Below are 26,079 nucleotides of genomic sequence, written 5' to 3'. Positions count from 1 at the left end.
GAGGACTTCTTCCCCTCTTCTCTTTTTAAGAGGAAGGTGTCTGCGTTAAAACAAAATCACTGAGGAGTACAAGGCTTTTTCTTCTAGATATTTTGATCCAGGAATAGTCAACATGGTGCCATCTAGATGCTGCTGAACTACAACTCCCATCATCCCTGATCATTAGCCAATGCTGGCTGGGGTTGGTAGCAGTTTTAGCCCATTAAATCTGGCAGGCACTATGTTACCTAATCCTGTCCCAGTCCAACTGCTTGTGACTTATCAAAGGTTAGGTGAACAGTTGATTAAAAAGGGTGTTGGGGATTTCTGTTAACATATTACACACATAACTCTGAAACGTCAGGCCAAGAATATTCTTTTATCATGACTAACAGTGGTACAGAGGACTTGCTTCCTTTACGAATGTTCCTTTATACGCGGACCCAGATTTTATTCAGTTTCTAAATAGCGTGGACTAAAAGAAAACATGAATATGTGTTGGCAGATCTCTCATCATGTTGCTACTAGCTTAGAAGGAATTTAAATAACCTAAAACAATATGTTGAAAATCACTCTGAATACACTGGAACTCATTTAACTAGCAAAGTAGACATCAAAGAAGGCATACAAAAGGAAGCACTTCCTATTTCAATGTATAATCAATTATGAAACTCATTGCCACAGGAAGTTGTCATGGCAACTAGCCCCTGTGCATATATCTATCAGTGGCTCAATCAGGTATGATAAATAAAATGGAACGGATTATATTGAGGTGACATGACCCCAATTAGCAGGTGTGCAGAGGACAAAAGCAGCAATGTATCACTTCCATCCTGATATCTTCTTTTTGAGTTTCTCTGTGCTGTTTGGGCTGATCTCTACTGTAGACAATTGCTAGATTAAGCGGGCCATTGGTCTGATCCACCAAGACTTTGGGTAAAAATTCTTGTCCACTGACTCATCCCCCAAACCCTTCCCTTGACAGATAGTTAATAAATGCATTTCTCATGTGCATCATAACTACAAGTGCATAGCGATCCTTACAGTGCAAGGCAAAACACTATGACTCTGCTCAGAAGCAACACTAAACCAAGTGAACCCAGGCCAGGGAGCACACATACCATCAGATCCTCAAAGAACCACCAATGGTCTGATGGAACTGTTGGGGCAGCTCCTTCCACACCTGCTCCGCAGCCTGGCCTGAGTAAAGGCAGGAGTGAGGGAGCACAGATACAATACTTACATACATTCCAATACAGATGCAGGCTGGAAAAGATCCCTACTTAAAATGCGTGTTGGAAGAAGGGTTTCAGTAGGCACTGAAAAGGCAACAGAGACGGCGCCTGCCAAGGGGAGGGGATTCCAAAGGGCAGGTATCGCAGGAGGTGGTCAACTATATAAAAGGTGTGAAGCAATTATTTCGGGTATGCCCCCATTTCCTCCTGTCTTCTGGGAATAAGCATGACAACAGACATATTGCACCCTTTGCTTGAGGATGAAGTATAAAAAACAGTCTTGATGCAGTATGGTCTCTATATACATAAACAGCAAAATATGGTAGCACAAGCCATTCATCTTTTCCAAACTCCAAACCGCCCTTGGCTTGTTCATCTAATTCCTTCATCTAGGAAAGCAACTGCAATCTGCAGCTTCCAGTTCTCCATCAAGAATCATCACAGATGGGATCTGGAAGCAAAACCTCCAGTATCAAGGCCCCAAAAGCTTAGGCACAAGAGATAAAACAGTGAGGGCCTAAATGGAAGACTATGCTCCAACTTCCTAAGGAAGCAACCCACACACAGTTGTCTATTAGCCGAGCTGATGCAAAGAAGCAATTGCTTATATAGCTGAATTGAGCATAGACCAAAAGCTATGAAAGAGATGTTTGGGTTTATGAGAAGTCATGGCAAACTCCTTAGCTTTCCATATTTGTATTCTCAATTTTTACATGTACACCTCTATCCTATTGGCAGACTGTGCATGAATAAAACGATGAGACACTTAGTGGGGTTGCAGACTATTTTGAATTTGAATAAAAAATTGACAGGAAAAAAAAGTTGTCCCTCCAGCACACAGGAAATCACACCAATTTCAGCTGCAGCTTTGGTTTCCCATTTACCCAAACCAGGCATGCACACCCAAGCTGAAGCTCACAGGGAGAGGAGAAAATGCCAGTTGCTTGGGGAAATGTTTAATACAGTCCCAATAGGTTTTGGGATATAGTCCTTCTTCAGGGGCAGGTTTAAAGAAGCAATTCTCATCAAGTATGTGAAACGACGAATGAATTACTATAGTGGTTCAGGCACTCTTGATGAGATCTGTTATTTGAAACCTCCTTTTTCCTATCACGTGAACAACATAACCCTTAAAACCTCCAGAAGTTATCTCAACCTTTTTGGAAAGCTCAGGGGAACATGAAGGAGGCTCCCAGAGAAATCCCAGAAACGGCAACTTATTTGGTGACTATTCCACAATACAAGAGAAAATCAACTTGCACTGAAGAAAATGCCCAATTTCTTCCAACAGGCTTTCATTTCCATGTCCTTTTTGCTCCTCCAGGGTTCTTTGGTCAAAGTCCAGGGTTCTTTGGTGATTATTAGCAGCAGGGAATGGTTTTTTAATCCAATTCCCTTTTCCTTGATTTTTCTTTCTTTCTTTCAAAAAAGCAATGTGGCTTTGCTGCAAAACAAAGCCTTCAACCTCTAGCCTTGGCCTCCTCTATGGTGTAAGGTTATGTCTTTCCTTACAAACCAAGTCAGCCTTGGTACCAATGACATTTTGAGTCATTTATTTCACCTTCCCTATTATTTGCCTAACTCCAGTAGCTTCTCTCACTATTGTTACGTTATGACTTCTGCATAAGGACACGCAAAACCTATGCAACTATCTAGTTCCCTACAACGAGAACAAAAAAAAGTTTCTACTCATGCTTTTGCTCACAACAGCACTCCTTCAAATTCTTCAGCATCTTTAGTAAGGATAACCTCCAATACCTGAAATGTACACTAGACAACAAAGCAGCTGAATGTGTGAACTGGAAAGCATTGTATTTGAGGTGATACAGTGATGTGACAGTTCAGTTTGTGGTGTAGTACCTGCAACAGACCCTTCCACAGGTTGAAATCGCCACCTGATGTTGCGGTCATCAAATGATGAATATGCATGCATAAACCAGCACTTTTTTTGCTAACTTAAAGAACAGCTAAAGGTTACACACAAACTGGTAAGAGATATTTGGAGCCACATGGCTGTAGTATAGCTCTATCATACTGAATGATGTGTGAAAGGAGATCGTTTTGGTGGCATGTATTTTATGAAGAAATCCAGTACATGAAGCAGCCAAGATGATAAAGGAGGGAATCTTCCATTTCTAAAAGCTGCTTAGTTACTACTTTTGGGGTACACTTACCTCTTTTACAGAGAGTGCTTAGCCATAAGCCTTTCCTCCTTTTACTTACTTGCTTTCTGATTTAAAAATCTAAAACACTAGAGACATTTCAACTCCTAAAAAATATTTATTTCAAGGCAGACCACTTTGGATCTGTCTCTTGAGGGCAAACTACCAGGAAAACTCTCTCTCTCTCTCTCTCTCTCTCTCTCTCTCTCTCTGTGTGTGTGTGTGTGTGTTGTTCAATTGCACAAAATGTAGAGGTCTTGAAAAGCAGTCAAGGAGCCTTAAGAGGCTCACCAAAATGCTGATGGCAGGAAAAGGAAACTGAAAACAATAATCTACATATGCATGGTTCTGTAGGAAACTTTAGGGCTACTTCACGTTACACACCTCAGTAATGGAAAATAAGACTACATGCAACAATTGCTTGATCTGTTTATTGGCACACCCATGTCACACTTCAAATGTGACAAGTGTACGTACTGTTTCTTACATATAGATGAAATACTGCCACTGCTGCAGTCTACAAGTCATTTGGTAGTCAGGCTACATATTAGGAACATTTGAGCCTAGCTAAATGCCCTCCTTTGTCTTCCATCCTACTGTACTATGATAGTTCCCTTCACCTGTAACGGGGGAAATGTTATCTCTATATATACATCACTTGTTGCAGCTGCTACACCATTCTTATTAGCTGCACTACAATGAGATTTCATACTGGCTTCTTCAAAAACTTGAGAAACACTGTCAATTTTAAATCAGGATAAAATCTCTAAGCTGAGATTCACCTGAGATCTAAAGAAGCAATCCAATCAGTCTTGGTCCTGCTAACTCCTTGAAAGCAAAAGGCCATGTCATGAACCCTTGTCTTCAAGGAGCAAAATTAAGATTGTTTTCCTTCCTTCTCCTTAATTTCAAAATAATTCAATGATCCGTATTTAATACTCACTGTGCAGCTATTACGAAGGGCTTCAAATTTACGCTGGATTTCATCTCTATGAGCCTAAAGGAGGTAAGAAGTTGATCATCAATTTTTTCATACATTACTTTTAGAATCCAACAGCTGTTTTCTTTCTTTCTAAATGAACTGCAGAACAATCTACCAGCAAGCAAAGTTAAAAAGGCAGATGCTGCAGGCTATGAATGCTACCAGGACAAAAGAACCAAACGTTGTGTCGACTTAAGGCATCCTCATGCTTCCGTGTTCTCAGCTACTGGAGCTAAATGTACAACTGAATGCACTGCTTCGTGGCAAATGCCAAAATATTCCTTTTCAGCGGCCTTCAGAAGGTAGTTGCCATTTAATAAGAGTTTTGAAATGGTTTGCCTTGTGTTTTTTATTTCCACATCTGAGCTACTACTTCATGGGATTTAAAAATAAATAAATAAATCCTACACATGTATTTAAGAGTCCACACACAAACACAAAGTGTTAGAAAAGCCTATCATGGAGATTAGGCAAACTTACCAAGCAATTCAGCCACACAACCACAAGCCTAACAAGCAGCCTGATGCCTTTCCAAGGAGTGACCAAACCAACTAATAATTTTATGCTTATTATTGCTTGGATCATGGAAGTCTAACATTCAAAGACATGAAGCATTTCGTTTCAAGACAACTGCGAAAAGGCATGCACCGTTTTAAGTGTTTTTGCAAGCAAAGTGTGACACAAAGACAAAGCTCATCTTCCAGCCACTGGACCCTCTCCCATCAGTCCGATTGAGGCAGTCTCAAGCCGCAGCAAAGGGACTCTCAGGTCACTGGTTGCTCATTGGACATTTCTTCTTTATTCAAGCCAACCCATTCATTCCCAAGACACCCAAGGCGGAGAAGCTGCTCAACCCAAGTCTGAAGTGAATGACTAGAAAATGAACTTTTTCTTCCACCAATCAGCTGAAAGAGGCTAAACGAGACCCCCCTCCCCCCTTCCCAGCATTCCACTACATTTAATACCCGATTCTTAATGGGGTGTTTGAATCATTAGACTGAAACAGGAGCTCTTTTGAGGAAATGCAGGTTGTCATTTTAGTGCTAAGTAAAATCATCTCATACAGCATGCCCCTGTTTCTATTGGCCTAGAAGCCAAGTATTCCACATTTCCGTATCTGCACTGGAAAAGATCGGATAGAGAAGCAGAGCAGTGGCCAACCTTTTGCAAGTGTGTCAGAAGTCCAACGTACAAAACATTGCCATTCTAACAGGCACTACAGCGCATGTGTAGATCTCTCCCACCACCCTCCAAAAAACGAATAAACCATTGGGCTAGGTTTTGCCTCGCATCCACTGAGCCAGAGAGTAGGCAGCAGCACAGCATGGCAGAGGTTGGCACTATGGGTGTTTCCAAGCTGCACTGTGACCCTTTCCCATGGAAAGCTTCCTTATATATTTGTCCAACTGGCCCAGCATTTTCTACTCTGAGCATCAGTGTCTCTCTTGAGCCCCAGGTTCCATTAGTTTGGGAACAGGCAATGCAATTATAGATTCTAGGTAACTTTGGACAATCGCATTACAGAAAGCATTACAGTACAACCACCCATGTGAAAAGCCACCCTATGCTCTCTAACATGACCCACGGACCCTTGGGCTTCAGTCCGGGAGTGTCACAAACTCCTACTGCCTGTGCCACTTATGGCACCCATGCCTCAGGTTGACCACTCATGGGATAGAGCACGGCATTCATTACTCACAAGTTTCCTGCGCTAGTAGTACAGTTGCATTTCCTAATAGTTAGCACTCAGCGTATGTGCATCTCTGAACGCAGAAGAGGTCGGGCTTTCCTTCCCCAGGATACCAATACCACAAGCAATACATGCACAGGTCTACTGCTTAATCCCTCAAGCCCCAAGGTACAGCTGCAAAAGCGGTTAAAGGGGTCCCTAATGAAAGACACTGTTCCTTTCATTAGCATCCACTGAGACACAAGCCCACTTCCAGCACTGCTGGATGCACGAAGCCACAGCTGGCAGCCAAAGCAGGAGTTAATAATCTCTACCACCCAACAATTTGGCAAACCTTAAAGTGAAAATCCAGCTTCATAAAGCACATAGTTGTTTATTTGGGTTTTTGTTTTGCAAGGGCAAGATCTTTTTTTAAAAAAATCAGTAGCATATAGTATACATTTAGGTTCAGTTCAGGGGAGGGGATAAAAAATGAAAGAGTACCTTAATGAAGGATTCACTATTTCTGCATAGTAAGATATACAACTGACACCTTTGTTAGGGAACAAGTATAAGGCAACATTTATTTCACCAGCTTCCTTTAAAAACGGGGCAGCACAGCAGCATGAAACTACAATATTAAAGAGAATCCTCACCCACCCAAACAAAATCTCAGTACTTCTGTGAAAAAAGGGACACAAATCCACAGGAATGATGGTTCTGGAACATCAGTTACTTACCTGTAACCAGCCTTTTTCAAAGTTAAATCTGACCATTAATTTATATATATATGGGCAGAATGTCACCAAACTTCCATGAAAATAAAGACATTGTACTTCAATAATATGCTGTATTTGGAGGCTGAGAAATCTATGCCCTATACTGGATTATCTCAAGGGAAATCCACACGAAGCTGGCATCAATTCTCAGAGCTACTGCCCTTTCGGGGGTTGAATAGGGTTACAGAGGGACCCTTTTGTCGCACTTCTTGCCTCTAAACCAGGATATTTCAATGCCAATGCTGTGCAATCCTAAAGCAGTTATGAAAGGCAGAGCATATGGTATTTCAGAATCCAAGGAATGCTGGATAAGAGCAGGCCCCAGCTTGAGTTCAGTGTTAGTTTATATTCTGATATCAAGGCATGATTCAGAGCACAGAGAAGAAGTCTACTGCAGGCATTTCTTCCCCCTTTCAGAAGCCTTGATCAATCACTCTCCCAACTTTTCCTTCTACAGCTTCATGACAGCAGCTCAACTCACGTAAGGACTTTAGGTGCTCTCAATGCACTCTTTAAAACAGAGCACTCCAATGTTAGTCCACTGCTTGTAAACCCACTGAAAATAATAGACGTGGCTAATTTAGGTCCATTAATTTCAATGGGTCTACTCGGAGTACAAAGCTTAGCTGGTTACAATCCTCATGTTATGCTGGGTAAACTCTTCCGAAAGATCATTCACCAACGGATCATCTTCCCCTCCTCTAAAAAGGCCTGGATGTAAAAGCCTTTGTGTCTGGACTGGGTTTCAAAATGGCAACAGAAATGGGAGTTATACTTCTTCTCAATGTCACTTAGCTGTGCTCCTGTTTCGAAGAAACAGGTAGGAGGAATGAGACTGGTGCCCCAAAGGAGGAATTTGAAGACACCATATATGGGTACTTTCACTGAACCCAAAATGACTGTCTAAATCTTGAACGTGCCAGATGACAAGTAGAAAGTAGAACAATGGCAACGTTCTAGTCCTTAAAAGGAAGTCACCATGCCTGATCAGGCATATTTCCTTTACTCTGAAGAGACAAACCCAGACAAAGAAAAACATCACATCTATGGAGGCTGATCCATATGAAAAAAAGTAAGTGTAGATCTGTTAGGAGCACATTTTCAACAAACATCAGAGACATAAGATGAAGCAAAACAAAACAGATCAAGCTAAGCCATCTGCAGATGATCATTCTCAACCAAGGGTATATTTCAATATTACAATTTCAAGCCACTCAAGAGCATCACTGGATCGTATGCTTCAAGGGCACAGCTCCTTACACCAGCCCAGAATTCTGGAGCTTACCGTCAGAGCTTGGATCTCCTCTTCTGCCTCAGCCGTGGTCTCCTCTAGCTCAGTTTTAGCCTCCCGGAGTTGACTTTCCAGGGCTGCCCGGGCAGCCTGCAACCCCGAAATCTGAGATTCCCTCTCCTGGAGGGTGAGCTGCAATTCTGTAAGCTGCCGCTTCAACTCCAATTTTTGTTCTTCGTGTTCAAGGCTAACCTGAAGAGTTTAAATACAGTATTGACACGTATGAACTTCAAAATGGAAGTTTGCTTAAGATCTTTCAGAGTGTCCTTCTGCTGTTTATGTAGGACAAAAAAGTCATCTCCATGCAGAGTAACACCTGGACATAAATCTGATATTAGACAGGATAATATTCACAAAGCAGGAGAACATTTTAATCTCCCTGGATCCTCTGCTTCTGACCTGATGGTTGTCATTCTCCGGAGGAATTTGAAAGGGTGAAATAGCTGAATTTATTTGGGTCTGAAATGAGACAGTGGTTTCCTGTCCTGCTACAGGCCTGAACACAATCATCCTAGCACTGCTGAGTGAATTATCATGAACTACCACTGCTATGCATGTTCAATGGGCTTATTTTGCAAACATTGAAACTCTAACTGAATTGTCACAAATTGCTTTTCTTACATGTTACCATGACAGCTCTATTTTTTGAAAAACGTATACCAAGGATCATACTACACCTCTATTGAAGTGGCCTCTGGTCCACAAAAGCTTATGCCTTGACAATCACAACCCACCACCCATGTGGCCAAATGTACATGAATTGCTCAACTGCATGCAAGGACAGGCTTTCATTTGGAAACCTTCCCCACCACCACCTTAACTCACTGTCATATCCCTTTTCAACAACACCTGCATTCCTTGCAGCTCATTCATCCAAGGAAAACCACCCTCGGAATATTTGCCTCTCTCCATACACAGATCAACATTAATTTTCACTTCTTCCTTCCTAATACTATGGAATGTCAATTTCTTAATAAATTTACATTTTTGAGTGAGGATATAAAAATAAGTGATATAATCTGATACAGGCGGCTCCCCACTTACACAGAGGTTACATTCTCCACCACATACTGTGTGCATAGATCATATAAAGTGGGGAGCACCGTCTAAATACCCTTTAAACGCGCTCTATGCCACTTTCTCTTCAACCCATACCAAAAATACTGTATCCAAAAATATCCACAACTAGAATTGAAACTCTGGGGCTGGCAGGAGGCTGGAGGATGCACAGGAAAGCGGCTGTTGCTGCTGCAATACCCTGCACGTCAGTTAGGCAGGGAGGCTGAGCAGTGTAAACAAAGTCCCACTGTGCCTCTGGTCTCTTTGGGGTTTCCTCTGCCCACACTGACGTCCTCTTTGGGCTCTGGGGAGGCCACAAGGACTCACCAGCTCTCTCCCGCCATTTCTGGGTTTGAACTGACTTATTTATTTTCCAGCACCATGAGTATATAAGTCAGAAGTGAACTGATCGCACATAAGGGGGTGCCGCCTGTAGTTGTCTAAACGTCCAGCTAAGCAGGCTGTTGAGTTTCTCTCTCTGTCATTTCTTGTTTCGGTTGCAGTTCAAAAAGCATCAGCAACACATTTTCAAAATCCAAAACTGATCTTCCATCTGCCGTAAGCATTGCCACTTCTGAATAATTAAACCTGTCAGATGTTTATGGCAACCAAGTAGGTTAACATGCAGTTTTAAGGATGTCACCCTAGAAAAAGCTTCACGTACTGTTCTGAAGGAGGCCGACATTAAAATATACAACGAGGAAAAAAGAGTCACTTGTCTAGCTAGTCTTCAGACCCAAATTACACATTGATCTACTCTGCGTACCACTGAAAACTATGCCCAAACAGCCCGGTGAAAGCCATTCCAATGAGACCTAGAATAATCATGTTGAGCAGCCACCCTACTTTCTCCCATGACAAGAGGCAGTCTCATCTTGAAGTTATGAACAGACACTCCACAGTTATTATCCTGTTCAAGGGGGTTGAGAAGCTTCACCTTCATTCACCTGGAGCTACCACAGGGACAGAGAAAATCTGCCACACTGCCATTTTGCCAGTGCCAGCTAGACAATTCAGTTTCATTTATAGAAGCAGCAGCAATACCGACATTGGCAAGCAAACTTTTACCTCTCGCAATCTAGTCTCCAGCTCCAACAAGCGAGCCTTGTCATTGTGGTCCTGATGACTGATTTTCTCCAACTGTTCCTCCAGCTTACTGTTCTGGGCCTCCAATTTTCCGGCTTGAGTTTCCAGATAAAATTTCTGCTGTCTGAGCTCAGAAATCATTTCTTCTTGGGCTTTCCTGAAAAGGGGGGGGGGGGAGATGTACTCTAGTCCTGGCCAAAAGCCTTTTCTTACATTGGGGTGCAGAACAAATGGCTCCCTAGGCCAGGAGTGCTGATGCATCAGCAGAGTCAACCCCATCCAATCATATGAACACTTTTATTTTGAAAAGGTCACATTTATCACCAAAACTGCTACTATAGAGAACGAATGTAACTTGAGTCTTCTCCTTAATCACAAAAATATCTGGCCATTTCCCCAATGAAAATTGGCTAATCCTACAACTGGGCTTTAGGGACGCGGGTGGTGCTGTGGGTTAAACCACAGAGCCTAGGGCTTGCCGATCAGAAGGTTGGCGGTTCGAATCCCCACGACAGGGTAAGCTCCCGTTGCTTGGTCCCTGTTCCTGCCAACCTAGCAGTTCGAAAGCACGTCAAAGTGCAAGTAGATAAATAGGTACCGCTCTGGCGGGAAGGTAAATGGCGTTTCCATGTGCTGCTCTGGTTTGCCAGAAGCGGCTTAGTTATGCTGGCCACATGACCAGGAAGCTGTACGCCGGCTCCCTCGGCCAATAAAGCGAGATGAGCACCACAACCCCAGAGTCGTCCGCGACTGGACCTAATGGTCAGGAGTCCCTTTACCTTTACAACTGGGCTTTAGGACAACAAGCTAACTGAATGCCAGTTGCTGCAAACTACAGAAGAAGTGGGAGGAGAGTACTCTTGTGCCTAGTTCCTGGCTTAAGGGTTTCCCATAGACATCTGGTCAGCCACTGTGAGAACAGGATGCCGGACTAGATGGGCCAATGGTTCTTATGTTCAAAGTTAAGAGCAACCCTTAAGAGCTGCTCCCCCTTGTGACTTAATGCTGCTCACAACCACAATACTGACAACACACCTGGAAACAGTAGTATATCTGCTTTTCCCCTGCTATTTAACTATAAGCCTCAGGAGTTTGTCCTGTTGTATCCAATTCCTATCCTACTCAAGAGTAGATCCAATGAAACGAATGAACTTGACTATGTCCTTTAATTTCAATGGGTCTCCTCTGAAGAGAACTTAAGTTGGATACAAGTCACAGCTGTTATTCTCCTACCTAAAGCTATCATTGCACGCACAATAAATTTGCGTAATCTCAATTTTCCTCGCTCAGAAAATGTCTCAGAGGTTCGGGAACTGAAAATGAAAATTTAAAGCAAAAACTAAACAAGTGGCATACCAAAAAATAAAAAGAGGGAAAGGTTACTAAGGCACCTCACACCAAAGGGACATTTCTGACTAACAAGCGTTAATAGACACAGTAGCCGAACAGAAGGCAGTGGAGATTTCAGGGAGTTTCTCATCAGCTAGAAAAATGCCCTCGAGTCACTGGTTCTTTATGAAAAGCACAGAAAAGGGCTTGTTTCACTAGCAGTTACAGGCACTTCAAACTTCCCCAGGGGGCTTTGAGCCAAAGGACAGCTTCATGCTTACATGTTCCTCTGCGTAAATAGGCTGCTATTTGCTGCAAGCTTATTAGCTTCAGACAGTTCCACTATTCTCTGTTCCAGAGACCTAATCTTTGAATCCATGGCATTGAGCATCTGAAAGAAAGATACCTACAGTTAATATGACTTAAGGGTGGCTTTCAAACTATGTTCTGAAGAGCCCAGAGGTTCCTTGGAGGCTTAAGCAAGGATTCCTTACATAATAAGTTTAGTGGTGGCTGACAAGCTCACTTACCATTACTGAACTTCCTTTGCCATACAAAACTGGGACACATTCTTAATTTGGAGAAGGGCTCAGAGGCTACTCATCACTTCATGTTAGTTGTGTGCGCACCCTACAGCACTCCCCAGAAACTTCTGCTGTATGCAGGCATTCCACGGCACATGTGCACAGGGATCCTGCAGACAAGCTGATGTCATGGGGGATTTGAAAAATGCTGTGTGTGCTTCTTTCAGAACAAAGCAATTCTCTCCAGATATGAATATATAGCATGGTGTCTTGCTGAAACAGATCAAATTATTCAAGCTGGGGAATGCAGTCACAGTTAACTGCTATATGGAGCATGTCCGGTTTAGCGAAGCCAAATGGGGATTCCCATACAGAGGCACCAACAATAATCTGCTCATATTTATTTCTACAGGAAACTAAAACTAGATTAAAAGTACACTACCCCTTGGATATTTGCGGACATATTTCAAGGGATCCCAATTTAGCACAAACAAGCCCTTTGGCTAAGGACCACACAGAAGCTGTTTACAATGCAGTACTCTCAAACTGCTCTTAGGAAGCTCTTCAATGGCCCAATTCTAGGAGATGCTGCTCTAGAAATAAGCATTTAGGATGAGTGCATTGACTGCATCTCAAGCAAAGCTGATCTAGGACACCACACTGCAATATAAGGGCGTCTTTCAACACAAGCTCTTGTGCAGCACAGGTTAAGGTAGAGACGAGCAAGGCAGTGATATGACAAGGTTTAAATAATTATGAATGGCATGGAGAGAGTTGAGAGGGATATATTTTTCTCTCACACTGTCACCCTAGTGACACTGACTGACAGAGGCCCAGTTCGTGGAAATCAAATTCTGGCTTAATAAGCCAAGATACGCACAAGCTCCATTCACCCATACACAGCCCCATCAAGTGAATGGGGAGACAAGCCAGGAAGCTGCAAGTTAACCATAGCTTCCCATTACATGCAAACCAAGAACTGTGGTTCACAGCTTCCAAACAAGCCAGGATTTGAAAGCCAACTTTAAACCACAACTTCATATCCCAGCTTGTTTGTGTTTGTAAGTAAATCGGAGCTTCACATACTGCCTTCTGTTCTGCAAGAATTTTGCATTTTTCATGGGCTTCTTCCTCATGTTTTCTCAATAAGTTCTCAAGCGCATCCTTGTCTGCAAGATCTTTTTTCATCTGATGGTCAAGCACCTAAAAGAAAAAGAAATACATGCTTACTTTCTGCCTTCGTGCCTATTGCCAGTCGTCATCAAGGGGACCATTCCAGAATTAAGGCTGGCACAATACATTTTGGTGCCTGAATCTTTTCCTATGGCAAACATTAGGAATATAAGGGAGCTGACCTACGCCAAGTCTAACCACTGGTCCATCTAGCACAGGGCAGTCTATATTACACTGACTGGCAGTAGTTCTCTAGGATTTGGGGCAGGAGTCTTATGCAAAGCACTATGCCCTTCCTCCTTTCTCGCTTCAAAGAAAAGGGCTGTAGCATGGAGGCAGAGCACAAACCTTGTGTACGAAAAGGTCCCAAGTTCAGTCCTCGCCACTGTCAGTTAAAGGAACTGAAGTAGCAGGACCAGTAATGACAACTGCCTCAACCCTTGGATACTTGTTGTTAGCCAAAGTAGACAGTTGCTTGACCAGGCGGGCCAGTGGCCTAATGCAGCTTAATGTTAAATAAAACATTCTTCCCTTAATGAACATCCAATAATTTGGGAAAGGCAGGAGAAACTAATGAAGTCAGAGATAACTCAAGTGGAAAGTGGTCACTTTCAGCTCTGGGAATTATCCTGAAGGTATCTTGGTTAATTGGCACATTATTAGATGTTAGGATATAATCTATGGTGCTAGTAAATCCTCTGGGGGAGATAAAAGTAAAATAACCCTCTTGATCCCCTTGACCATGCCCATTGCATAACAAAAGGTTATGTTCACAAAGATATTTCCCAGTGCGGTTAGAGGTGGTGTCCATTGCTGCCCTCTGACAGATTTCAGGTTTGTCCTCCAAGTTTAGTCCAGATGATATTGTATTTTGTGGGGAAACAATGCCGATCCGGGCATTGAAGTCGCCTCCCAAGACAAGGCGAGGGTTCGGTGACAAAGAGTCTATACTTTCGAGTAGTTGGGCCCTTAATGAACATGGGACACTACTGGGAACTAATAAATGTGAAGTAGGAGACAGATTTGACCTACTGGAGCTGACTTGGGAGAACTGAAGCTGCTCAAAATTCCCACCAGCAATTTGTGCTCCATGGACCAGAACTGTCTCTCACTCTGCCAGTAAGAATTCCCAAAACCCACTGCACAAAGCAGCTTGGGGCCACCTCTGTTAAAGAGGTCACACTCCCTCCGGTTACTAGGTATGCTCAGGTCTGCTAGATAAAGTGTTTCGATGCAATTCATTTTCCCTTCGCAAATATATCCAAAGGTGTTTTGATTACTGTCAGAGTTGCTTCCAGATCCTAGCTCACAGAGGATCACGCTAGCCAGCGATCATTAAATAAAAGTCTTTATTGAGTTACAGTTTCCATTCTCAAGCTGCTGCGTGCAACCCTACGTCTAATGGTTAGATCGGCGAAGCTCCATCTGAGTCTCCGCCCCTTGTACACCAACTTAATATCCTAGCCTTGCTCCACCTTTTCCGCCTGACTGTTCTTCTCTGGGTCCCTCTGCCCCCCGGGGTCTCTTCCTTCCGGGATTCCTCTGACGCTGACGCTGACCCCCCTGACTCTTCTCCCTCCTTTCGGCGGGCTTTAGGACCTGGCTCCCTTTCCGGGCTGCCTACTGCGCCACTTTCCTGTGCATTTGAACTTGGCGCGCGCGCCCAACCTTCCACCTTCCGTCTGACCGTTTCTTCGCTCCCCGATGGAGGTGTGGCCACTCCTGACTCGTGCCCTCCCCCCTGTTGTGAGCTGCCAGCGCTTGATCCCTGGCCCCCTTCCTCTTCCCTGCTCTCTGGCGGTGACGCTGGTCCCGATTTCCAACTGCTCCCCTCTGAGTCCCCTCTGGCTCTATCTTCCTGGGGTGTCCCCCTAGGCTCCCCCCTTGCCCTGGCCACTGGTGCTCCTTTCTGTGAATCTTCTGATTCACTGGAAAGACTCGGAGATCTCGGGTCGTCGTCATCACTCATCTTTTCTTCTGCCTCCTCCCCCTCGCTCTCTGTTTCCTCCCTTGCCCTTGCCTCTGCTCCTGAACCCCTGACATCCATCCCCCCCTCGAAGCCCCCTCTTCCCCCCTCCCCTCCTTCCGGTGCGGGATCTGGGTGCTGCCGTGTCAGGGGGACGAATGTCGGATACAGTTCGCTTCCCGTGGCGGGCCGCCATCCGAAGTCTTCCGGTTCTTCCTCCCTGCTCTCGTTGACAACGGTCACCTCCGCTTCCATCTCTGTGCCGCCGTGCTCGAAACCCGGGTCGTCCCCGAAAACGTCCATGTCCGTCTCTCCCTCGTTGCCTTCTGGAGACGTTGCTCGTCCTGGACCCTCCAGCCACCTCCTGCGGAACTGCTCCTCTGGTCGATCATCCCACCAATACGAGGGTTCTGAAGCAGATCCCGAGGGTGACCCCTCCGGGGAACGGGCGTCTCGTGTCGGTTCCTCGTCCGAGTCGAACCCCCGGAACGTGCTGGCTGAAAGCGTGGGCGTGAAAAGCCAGTCGTCGAAAAAGTCTGCTGGCATTGGCCTATGTGGGAAGAGGGCATGAAACTCTTCTTTGAGCAGAGGTTCGTCTAAAGCGTAGCCCGGCACCCAGCTGTTGGCACTGGCCGGGGTGCCCTCCTTGGCGAGAAGGTATTCTACCCCCTCTTCCCCCCATCTGGAGTCCAAAATCTCCGTGACTTCGTTGATGCACTCCTCCTGTGCCACTCCCCCTTGCCCGGTTCTCTCTCGGAGCGGACCCGGTGCCGTTCCTGGTTCCTGAAACCTGTGAGGTGCCTTGTAGGGAGTGAGCACCGATCTGTGGAACACCGGATGCATTCTGGAACCCTCCGGAAGAGCCAGCCTGAAAGCCACCGGGTTGACCTGTTCTTCGACTTGGTAGGGCCCCAGTTGTTTATGCCCTAGTTTCTTCTTCGCCAACGACCTGGCCGGCACTGCGTGGGCTGCTAACCAGACCCAGTCTCCCACATGGATCTCTTCGCCAACCCTTCTGTGTTTGTCCGCTTGTACCTTGTATGCGTGTTTAGCCAGCTCCAGGTGCCGCCGCAGCTGATCGTGGACCTCCTGCAACTCCGACGCGAACGCATCTGCTGTCTGCGGCTCCCCCTCCCCTATTCTTTCCAGTCCCGGGAAGGTTCTAGGGTGCCTCCCGTTGTTGGCGAAGAACGGCGTGACCCCCGTGGACACGTGCTTCGTGTTGTTGTAGGCGAACTCGGCGAGAGGCAGGTAATCCACCCACGTCGCAGGCTGTTGATTCGCATAACATCTCAGGTACTGCTGCATGATGGCATTGACCCGCTCCGCTTGCCCGTTGGTCTGCGGGTGTCTAGCCGACGCCAGGTTGATCTTGACGTTCAGGAAGCCCATCAGCCTCTGCCAGAAGTTCGAGATGAACTGTCGCCCTCGGTCGGACAGAATAGACCGCGGCAGACCGTGAACCTTGAACACGTGGTCTATGAACAGTTTGGCGGTTTGTTCCGCCGTGGCCACCTTCGCACACGGAATGAAATGTGCCATCTTGGAGAACAAATCCACCACCACCAGCACAGCCGTCTTGCCCCTCGAGCTGGGCAGATCCGTGACAAAGTCCAGGGCCACTCTCTCCCATGGTTCAAACGGAGTTTGCAGCGGTTCCAGCAGTCCGGCCGGCGGTCTGTGCACTGGTTTGGACCTCTGGCAGGTGTCACACCTCGCCACGTAGTCCGCGACTTCCCCTCTCATTCCGGGCCACCAGAAGTCTCTGGCTACTAATTCCACCGTCTTCTCCTTGCCAAAGTGCCCGGCAGTGGGCGCGTCGTGCAGCTGCTGCAGTACCTTGGCGCGAAGTTCGTCTCCCGGCACGTAGATGGCCCCTTTACGGATGAGCAAACCATCTCGCAGCTGGAACTCGTCGGTCGCTGCCGTGCCCCTGTGCACCTCTGCCATCTTTGCTTGCGCGAAGGAGTCATCCTGCAACGCTCGTCGCACCGCATCCAGGTCAACTGTCGCCGCCGCGCACGCCCACACTGTCGGTGCGAAGATGTGCATGGCGGCCGCTGGCGTTGCCTCCTCCAGATACTGTGGCTTACGGGAGAGAGCATCCGCCATGATGTTGGTGTCCCCCGGGACATACTCTATTCGGAAGTCGAAATTCGCAAAGAACTCAGCCCAACGTATCTGCCTCTGGTTCAGGAACTGTGCCGTGCGCCAGTGCTCTAGATTCTTGTGGTCCGTGCAGACCTGCACCGTGTGCTTGGCGCCGATCAGGAAGTGCCTCCACGCTTTGAACGCTGCATGAATGGCCAGCAACTCCCTGTCCCAGATGGTGTAGTTCTGTTCGGACTTGCTGAGCTTCCTTGAGTAAAACGCTCCCGGCCTCCAAACCCCCTGCGGGTCTTTCTGCAGCAGGACTGCTCCCACGGCTCTGTCCGAAGCGTCTGTCTCCACCCTCATCGGCCTGCTGGGGTTGACATGAAGCAGCTGCTCTTCCGACGCGAAGAGACGCTTGAGTGCCTGAAAGGACTGCTCCGCCTGCTCTGTCCAGATGAACTTCTTTTTCTTGGAGCTGAGCGTGTCCGTGATGGCCGCTGTCTGCATCGCAAAGCCTTTGATAAACTTGCGATAGAAGTTCGCGAAGCCGACAAACCGTTGGACCTCCTTCCGGTTGCGTGGGCTTTTCCAATCCAACACTGCTCGGACCTTGGCGCTGTCCATGGCGAGCCCTTTATCAGACAACTTGTAGCCCAGGAAATCCACCTCCGTCACGTCGAATTGGCACTTCTCCAGCTTGGCGTAAAGCCTATGTTGCTGTAGCCTGCTCAGCACTTCCTTGACGTGTCTGTCATGCTCCTGCTGCGATTCCGAAAAGATCAGGATGTCATCCAAGAAACAGACGCACGTCTTGTAGAGGAGCCCCGCCAACACGTGATGCATGAAAGCTTGAAAAACGTGGGAGCCATTTGGCAATCCAAAAGGCATAACTCTATATTCGTAGGTGCCCAGGGGCGTGAACATGGCTGTCTTCCACTCATCTCCTTCCCGCATGCGAATGAGGTTGTATGCCCCTCGCAGGTCCAACTTGGTGAACACTCTGCCCTTCCGTACCTTTGCGAGGAGGTCGTCAATTCGGGGCATGGGGAAGTCCGATGGCTTGGTCACACTGTTCAAGATGCGAAAGTCCACTACAAGTCTTTTTTGGGGCGTGTCCCGCTTCTTAACAAAGAATACCGGACTGCCCCCCGCTGCCTTGGACTCTCGGATGAAACCGCGCTCCAAATTATGATCTATGAACTCTTTGAGTTCCTGCAGTTCGTCCTCAGACATGGAATACAGCTTCCCTTTGGGCAGCGCCGCCCCCGGCAGCAGGTCAATTTTGCAGTCATATGGTCTGTGGGGGGGTAGCCTGTCTGCCTCCTTCTCGCAGAAAACCTCCAAAAATTCTGCGTACTTGTGGGGAACCGCTTGCAGCGTGCCTAGCTGCAGCTGTGACTCCTCTTCCCCTCCTTCCTGCCTGGGCACGATGCAGTGTTCAGCGCAAAAGGAAGAGCCGAAGGTCAGCTGCCTCTGGTACCAAGCCAGCGTCGGGCTGTGCTTGTCCAGCCAACTCATGCCCAATACAATGGGCGTGTCCGATAGTTGAGTGACATTGAAGCTGATGATTTCCCTGTGATTCCCAAGTCGCATCACCATTGGTGGCGTCTGCTTCACCACTTGCCCCCCTAGCAGCTCCCTGCCATCCACCGTGACAACCTGCAGGGGCAGCGTGGCAGGCAGCAACTGTATAGCGTGCCGGTCGACAAAGTCCTGCCCTATAAAGTCCGCATTGCTTCCGGAGTCAATGGTGATTGGCACGTCCATGGTGATTCCATTGGGCAGCTGGAGCGACGCGGTGAGCCTCACTACCGGTTTGGGCGGGAGGGGGTCCATGGGCTGTAAAATCTCTGGGGACTGCTTCACTGACACGTCTGGCTGGGCCCCAGTGCCTCTTCCTCCAACCAGACTCCGTCGTTTCCCTGCTGTGGTTGTCCTTGCTGCGTTGCTGCAGTTACCATTGTTGAGGCTGCAGTGTGCTTGTGGAGCCTCTGGGGACACTCTTTCGCCATATGCTGTGGATCATCGCAGATGTAACACTTCCTGTTCCCTCTAGGAGGCTTCGCTTTCACTGCTGCCGGTGCTAGGGCTCTGGCTGCTGACTGAGCCCTTGCACCTCCAACCTCCATAGGTTCCGCTCCTCCTCCTGGCGGAGGCGTGGATTGCGCACGCGCTGCTTCTCTGGGAAGGAAGGAGGAGCCCCTGGCTGGTTCGCGCCCTCCACGCCCTTCGCCACTGCTCCACGGGCGTTCTTCCAGCCGCACCCCCACCGCCAGCGCCCTCTGAACGATCTCCTGCGTGGTCCGGGGTCTCTCCCCTCTCGCAATTTCATCCTTAACCGAGCCGTGCAATCCCTCCCAAAACAGGTCTCTCACAGGAGCCGAATCTCTGTCCCATTCCAGAGCACTGACCAAAGCGAAAAAGCGGGCATGGTACTGCCTTACGCTGGCCCTCCCTTGCTTCAGTCCATGTATCTGCTGCCGAGCCAGATCCACGTCAATGCTTGATAAAAAGCACCCATCCATCGCTTTAATAAAGGCATCCGCATTTTGGAGCGCCGGATCCTTATCTCTCCACAAATTGCGCAGCCATGCTTTAGCATCTCCATGCAAATGGGACATGATGAATCCCACCTTCTCTTGCTCATCTCTAAAGTCTTTGTTCAGCAGTTGCAGTGCACACATTACATCTGCTCTAAAGTTGGGGTACTGTTGCAAATTCCCATCGAAGTGAGAGACCAGACCGCCTGTTCGTCTCCCCAACCCAATCCCCTCCGGTTTGGGTGTCAGTTGCCCTTGCTTCGTAAGCACTTCCAACCTGACCTGGAGATCCCTGTAGGCGGCAGCTGCGTCCTCCTCTCTCTTCCTGGATGCAAGAGCCTCGGCATTCAGTCGCGACACTGCTTCTCTGAGTTCCGCTATCTGCTGTTCGGCCGTCATGTTGTCTGCCGTTCGTGAGCTCGCTAGTAGGCACCCGCTTTCTCTCCTCTCCGCGAGGCTGTAGATGCCCACAATTTACTGGGATGGAGCTTACTGTCAGAGTTGCTTCCAGATCCTAGCTCACAGAGGATCACGCTAGCCAGCGATCATTAAATAAAAGTCTTTATTGAGTTACAGTTTCCATTCTCAAGCTGCTGCGTGCAACCCTACGTCTAATGGTTAGATCGGCGAAGCTCCATCTGAGTCTCCGCCCCTTGTACACCAACTTAATATCCTAGCCTTGCTCCACCTTTTCCGCCTGACTGTTCTTCTCTGGGTCCCTCTGCCCCCCGGGGTCTCTTCCTTCCGGGATTCCTCTGACGCTGACCCCCCTGACTCTTCTCCCTCCTTTCGGCGGGCTTTAGGACCTGGCTCCCTTTCCGGGCTGCCTACTGCGCCACTTTCCTGTGCATTTGAACTTGGCGCGCGCGCCCAACCTTCCACCTTCCGTCTGACCGTTTCTTCGCTCCCCGATGGAGGTGTGGCCACTCCTGACTCGTGCCCTCCCCCCTGTTGTGAGCTGCCAGCGCTTGATCCCTGGCCCCCTTCCTCTTCCCTGCTCTCTGGCGGTGACGCTGGTCCCGATTTCCAACTGCTCCCCTCTGAGTCCCCTCTGGCTCTATCTTCCTGGGGTGTCCCCCTAGGCTCCCCCCTTGCCCTGGCCACTGGTGCTCCTTTCTGTGAATCTTCTGATTCACTGGAAAGACTCGGAGATCTCGGGTCGTCGTCATCACTCATCTTTTCTTCTGCCTCCTCCCCCTCGCTCTCTGTTTCCTCCCTTGCCCTTGCCTCTGCTCCTGAACCCCTGACAATTACGTAGAGCAAAGCGGCACAATATGCCATATTGGCTGTTAAAAGGAATATCAGCGGGGTTCCCAGAATAAAATACAAAGATTGCCTTTTTGTTACATCACCAGAAATTACACCCTAGAGGTGTGGGTTCGAATTCCATTTCTGACAATCACCAGAAATTACATAGCAAACTAACTTCTAGTAGTGGTATGCGTGTACTGGTATCTGAAAATTGTTTTTAACCACTGCTAAAATACGAGTATTTGGCAATTTGGAATTAATCTACCTTCCCCCCACACACAGTCACATAGTTTGTGTGTTTCACAGTATAAAAATGTTTGTATTTTTAAGTTTGAAGGGGAACCTAAGATAATGGAGGTTGGAGTCCAACTGTTCAGGCTTCTATTGCTGCTGTAGTCAAATACTTCAGTGCCCACTCTATGCCTTGTTTTCAAGTACCTGCTTCAATTTAAAGGCAGCATATAAGAGATTTTAGTAATAAATAATAACAACCTGACATCCATATAACTTTTCCCCCTTTCCGTGGTATTTAAGAAACATCTTTAAAAATCTTGAATCATGCTTTAAGCAAAGGTGTTTTCAGCAATTCTAAGGAGTTTCCTTCACATATCAGACTACTGTGTAAATGGACAGTAGAGCTACTCACATCATAAAGGGTGAGCTGGGGTGGGGAAACCAAAGGACAAAAATTGTGCAATTTGAGTTTCCCCAATAAGTGGCACCTATCATTTAATTGAGATGGTGCAGCATAATTTCACTCGTGTCCCCCCCCCCCCAAAAAAAGTGAGCAGATGCATCCCTTGAGTCACTGGCAGACAACACTGCTCTGAAAAAACTTGACTACAGTGGTACCTTGGTTCTCCAACGCCTTGGTACTCAAACAACTTGGAACCCAAACACTGCAAACCCAGAAGTGTTCCAGTTTGCAAACTTTTTCAGAAGCCGAATGTGCTCCATTTTGAGTGCCACATTTCCGTTTTGAGTGTTACGCTGAGGTTGCTCTGTTTTTGCTATTTATTTTGAGTTTTTGTAGCTCTTTTTTGTTTCATTTTTGTGACTCTGCGGATCCCAGTTCAGCTACTGACTGACTGACTGATGGATTGATTGATTGTGTGGATGCGGTACATTGTTTATTGCCTTCATTTTATGGATCGATGGTCTCGTTAGAGAGTAAAATTCATGTTAAATTGCTCTTTAAGGGGTTGTTTTTAAAAGTCTGGAACAGATGAATCCATTTCGCATTACTTTCTATGAGAAAGCGGGCTTTGGTTTTGGAACGGACTTCCGGAACCGATTAAGTTTGAGAACCAAGGTACCCTTGTAGTTATGTGACCCAAACACAGCAACTCTTTCCTCACTCCCCCTTTCTGATTTTCGGCCTTTTAAGATTTCACAAATAAGCAATACTTTATTAAATAGCATTGCAAAACTACTTCTGATACCTGCAAAGCAACCATCTCCAACCACATGGCACCACCAGCATGACAGAACAAGTCAGCTAAGCATGTTTACCCGCTCCAAACACTGAGAGAGACAGAGGCAATGCCTCAGAAGTGCAGGAGCGAGGGAGAAGGAAGCTGGAAATTTTGAAAGCACAACTACTTGGGGTTTTGTGCAGAGGGCCACGCATCTTTTAAGCACGCCTGAAGATAAGAAAGGTATCTTTACTTTGATCCTCTCTTCATACATCTGCTCTTTCTGTTTCAGATGCAACTCCAGGTGCTGCGCGGAGAGCTGGGCCTCCCGATGCTTCTCTTCTAATTCCTGGAAACAAAGGTTTAAACGTATCAAAGATTAAGGAAGAGGAGGAATGGCACCGCAAACACACTCACGAAATGCACACCACAAACTACGCATTTCTTGCTCCGGGGGAGACAATTACGGGCCAGGCCTCATCAGATAAACGCCCCATTTGGATGGCTCTTTTGCAGATGCTGGAGCAACAACACACGCTGTCACACAAGTACACATTTTTAAAGAGACTTAGGCTACAATTATTTTGCTCGGGCACAGGTCAAAACTGATTTCAGACACTCTCTTGATTCAACAGCCTGCACACACAAAAGAAGGGTTGAAACAGCTTTCAAGGCCTTTGGGAAGTGATGCCATCAAGAAGTCACTGAATGGTTCGAAACATTACTGAATCCACTTGCATTCATGAGAGGCAAATGCCTGAAATGCATATTCATGAAAGTATATAAATAGTATGCAGCTGTTTAAACATGTTCTTGAGAAGCCAGCCACTTTAATGATTGTTTTGCAGTATTTCTAATGGCTTTTATGGTTTTCTATTGCTGTATGTTAACCTGAAATTTTATGCGAGGGTGGTATTTAAATACTTTTATAAATAACTGAACAATCTAAGTGAGATATTTGAATCTAAGGCCTGGAATGTAATGCTCTTATTTCAATAAATAAATCCAGAGCATCTCCTTCTAGGCCACAGAGTGCAGCTTCATATTTAACTTACAATCGGTATTATAGCGTGTATCTGTGCGCTTGTGGGTGTGTCTGGATCCTTCCCGAGTTGGGGAGTAGCCACTTAAAAGTCAATATAAGCTCAGAGGCAAAGATAAATAATTTTAAAGGATTGTTCTTCGCCCGTTACCATAGCCACTGACAGCATCCACCTACACTTCCAAAAAACCTCAGACAAAATGTATACTTGGCAATTCTCTCACTTGTCTAGCTTTAGTCTTTTTCAGAGCAGATCCCAGTTTGAGCGGGATCTTTTCTTAGTCAAGAGAAACGGTATGGTGCCCATTTTTCCAATAACTTAGGAAGTTTACCGTATTTTTCGCTCTATAAGACACACCAGACCACAAGACGCACCTAGTTTTTGGAGGAGGAAAACAAGAAAAAAAATATTCTGAATCTCAGAAGCCAGAACAGCAAGAGGGATTGCTGCACAGCGATCCCTCTTGCTGTTCTGGCTTCTGGGATAGCTGCACAGCCTGCATTCTCTCCATAAGACGCACACACATTTCCCCTTACTTTTTAGGAGGGAAAAAGTGAGTCTTATACAGCAAAAAATACAGTATTTATTTACTTCCTCACCGTTTCCTCCAAAGGGATCCCCAGTTCCCAGGTCTTGAGTTTGCTCAAGAGGAGATAGGAAGATACCCTGATTTGGGACAGCTCATCTAGAAGCATGTGAGAATATATTGAAAGGGAATCCCACCTTTAAAAAAAAAAGTGTGTCTAAAGCTGCTTGCAAACAAGACACATTTCTTTGCCAGTTTGGATAGATCCCCAAAACCACAGCTTGCTCTATAAGCGTGGCGGCTTTAAAATGGAACTTCCGTTTTCTCGACTGTTGTCATCAACAACCGCTACGGCCCATCTATATGCACCAGCTTGCAAGGATGTTGTCAGCATCAACTAGAGAGAGTGAGGATAATTTCCTATGCTACAAGGCAGCGCTGAGGCTGATCCATCTGGCTGATCCAGTGGTTCATTAAGCAAGAGGGGCCTTTCATTTCTCTGGTGTGTCCTTTTCTAACGCCATCATTCATCTGTTGTGCCCTTCCTAATGTCGCCAATGCCTCATCCTTCAAGGACCACTTCAGATGTGACCCATTTCCTCTTTGAAAAGCACCTCTTTGTAGGGTGAAGCATAAAAACTTTGCATGGATATTACCATGCCTATTTTGCAGCATGCAACATCCCCGAATACTCCATGTATTATGATCTAATACATAAGAGGCTTCACATTTGAGTCCAGAATGGGTAAACAAAATCCAGGAAACTGATTGGCTGATTTCCCCAGGGAGACTTGCCTCCCACCCACACATACACCTTTTTTAGTTCTAGCTAATGCAATGAGAGGTTAAAAGGTGTAGCTTTTGTCTCAATCTGGTGCGTTGGGACTTAACTGAATTCTGTTCTGAGCTGTCTAGCCTGGAATATCACTGAATCACATGGGTCGAGAAGCAGCCTGCAACCCCACACTAATGATACAAAGACATGAAACTGCAGTACCCTCCCCTCTGGAAAGGTTTAAGCAGTTCAGACACCTACTGCTGAACCTTAATTACAAGAAGGTATAGATAACGTCATGTTGTTGTTTTTTCATTTGAATGCCTACTTAGAAGTAGCTACCTCTTTTATAAATAAAGATGTTCTGGATTTATTTTAGACTTTTCAAACTGTCTTATTGCAAAAGGCTTTATTTATAAGCCTAAGCAGGTTTCATACTATTGAGAGCTATAATCTGAGGTCTGAAGAGAAAAGTAGAGGGTGCACAAATTCCTCAAGCTTAGCCCTCCCTCACCCTGAATTTTCTCAAATTAACATCATCATCATCATCATCATCATCAGGTTTTGTTTTTGCAGCAGCCTTTGGAGGATGATGGCAGTGATCTGCTGAAATAGCTTCTCTACAATTAAGCAGGTTTTTTTAAATAAATAATGTTCTGTTCCCTTCCCACCCCTCTCCCCAGGGAGGCCCGCCTGGCACTAATCTTGCCATCGTTTCAGTGCCGAGCAAATATGTTTTTGTTTTCCTGGGCATTTGGGCCTCACAAATGATACACTGTCTCATTCAATCTGTTTTTAAACCTGTTTATGTGGTTTTATCATTGTATTTTTTGCTTGGTTGTAAATTGTTTTGGGGTGCTTGTGTGATTGGGATTAGTAAAGCCCTGCTACAGAAGCTAAGAGCTTGTGTAGGCGTTCATATACCTTGGGGGCCCTCACAGGGGGGAAAAGACAGTATAACTGTTTCTATAAACAAACAAAAATGAGCAGGCATATATGCATGTGCCTGAGTGCAGACAGGCAGACAACCACAATGTATATATGGATGCACGCATAAGCAAACGGAGGATTATGTGCACACACAGATGCATGTCTAAGGATACGAATGGATGAGAGTGAAGCATACGCACCTACACACACACACACACACAGTTTTTGGACAGGAAGACTGACGCAAAACGAATGAATCTGAAACTGCTGA

The 26,079-nt window shown here is 46.3% G+C and overlaps 1 protein-coding gene across 10 annotated transcripts in view; it reads right to left on the bottom strand.

Moving 5' to 3' along the window:
• CIT (citron rho-interacting serine/threonine kinase) overlaps window positions 1-26,079 on the bottom strand; it is a 120,912-nt gene that overhangs the window by 45,448 nt on the left and 49,385 nt on the right. For 9 of the 10 annotated variants that reach the window (XM_080986144.1, XM_080986148.1, XM_080986146.1 and 6 more), the window contains 6 exons: window positions 22,788-22,883; window positions 13,182-13,298; window positions 11,853-11,962; window positions 10,225-10,399; window positions 8,092-8,289; window positions 4,320-4,373 (listed from right to left, as the gene is read on the bottom strand). In XM_080986144.1, coding sequence (XP_080842270.1) covers window positions 4,320-4,373; window positions 8,092-8,289; window positions 10,225-10,399; window positions 11,853-11,962; window positions 13,182-13,298; window positions 22,788-22,883 — 750 coding nt within the window. The remainder of the gene's footprint in view (window positions 1-4,319; window positions 4,374-8,091; window positions 8,290-10,224; window positions 10,400-11,852; window positions 11,963-13,181; window positions 13,299-22,787; window positions 22,884-26,079) is intronic. The other variant, XM_080986151.1, reaches the window with a different exon arrangement.

Source organism: Podarcis pityusensis, assembly GCF_964106645.2.
Source record: "Podarcis pityusensis genome assembly, chromosome: 16".
Taxonomy (NCBI): Eukaryota; Metazoa; Chordata; class Lepidosauria; order Squamata; family Lacertidae; genus Podarcis; species Podarcis pityusensis.
Note: the sequence above shows the minus strand (reverse complement) of the source record. Positions and strands in the feature narration are given on the sequence as shown.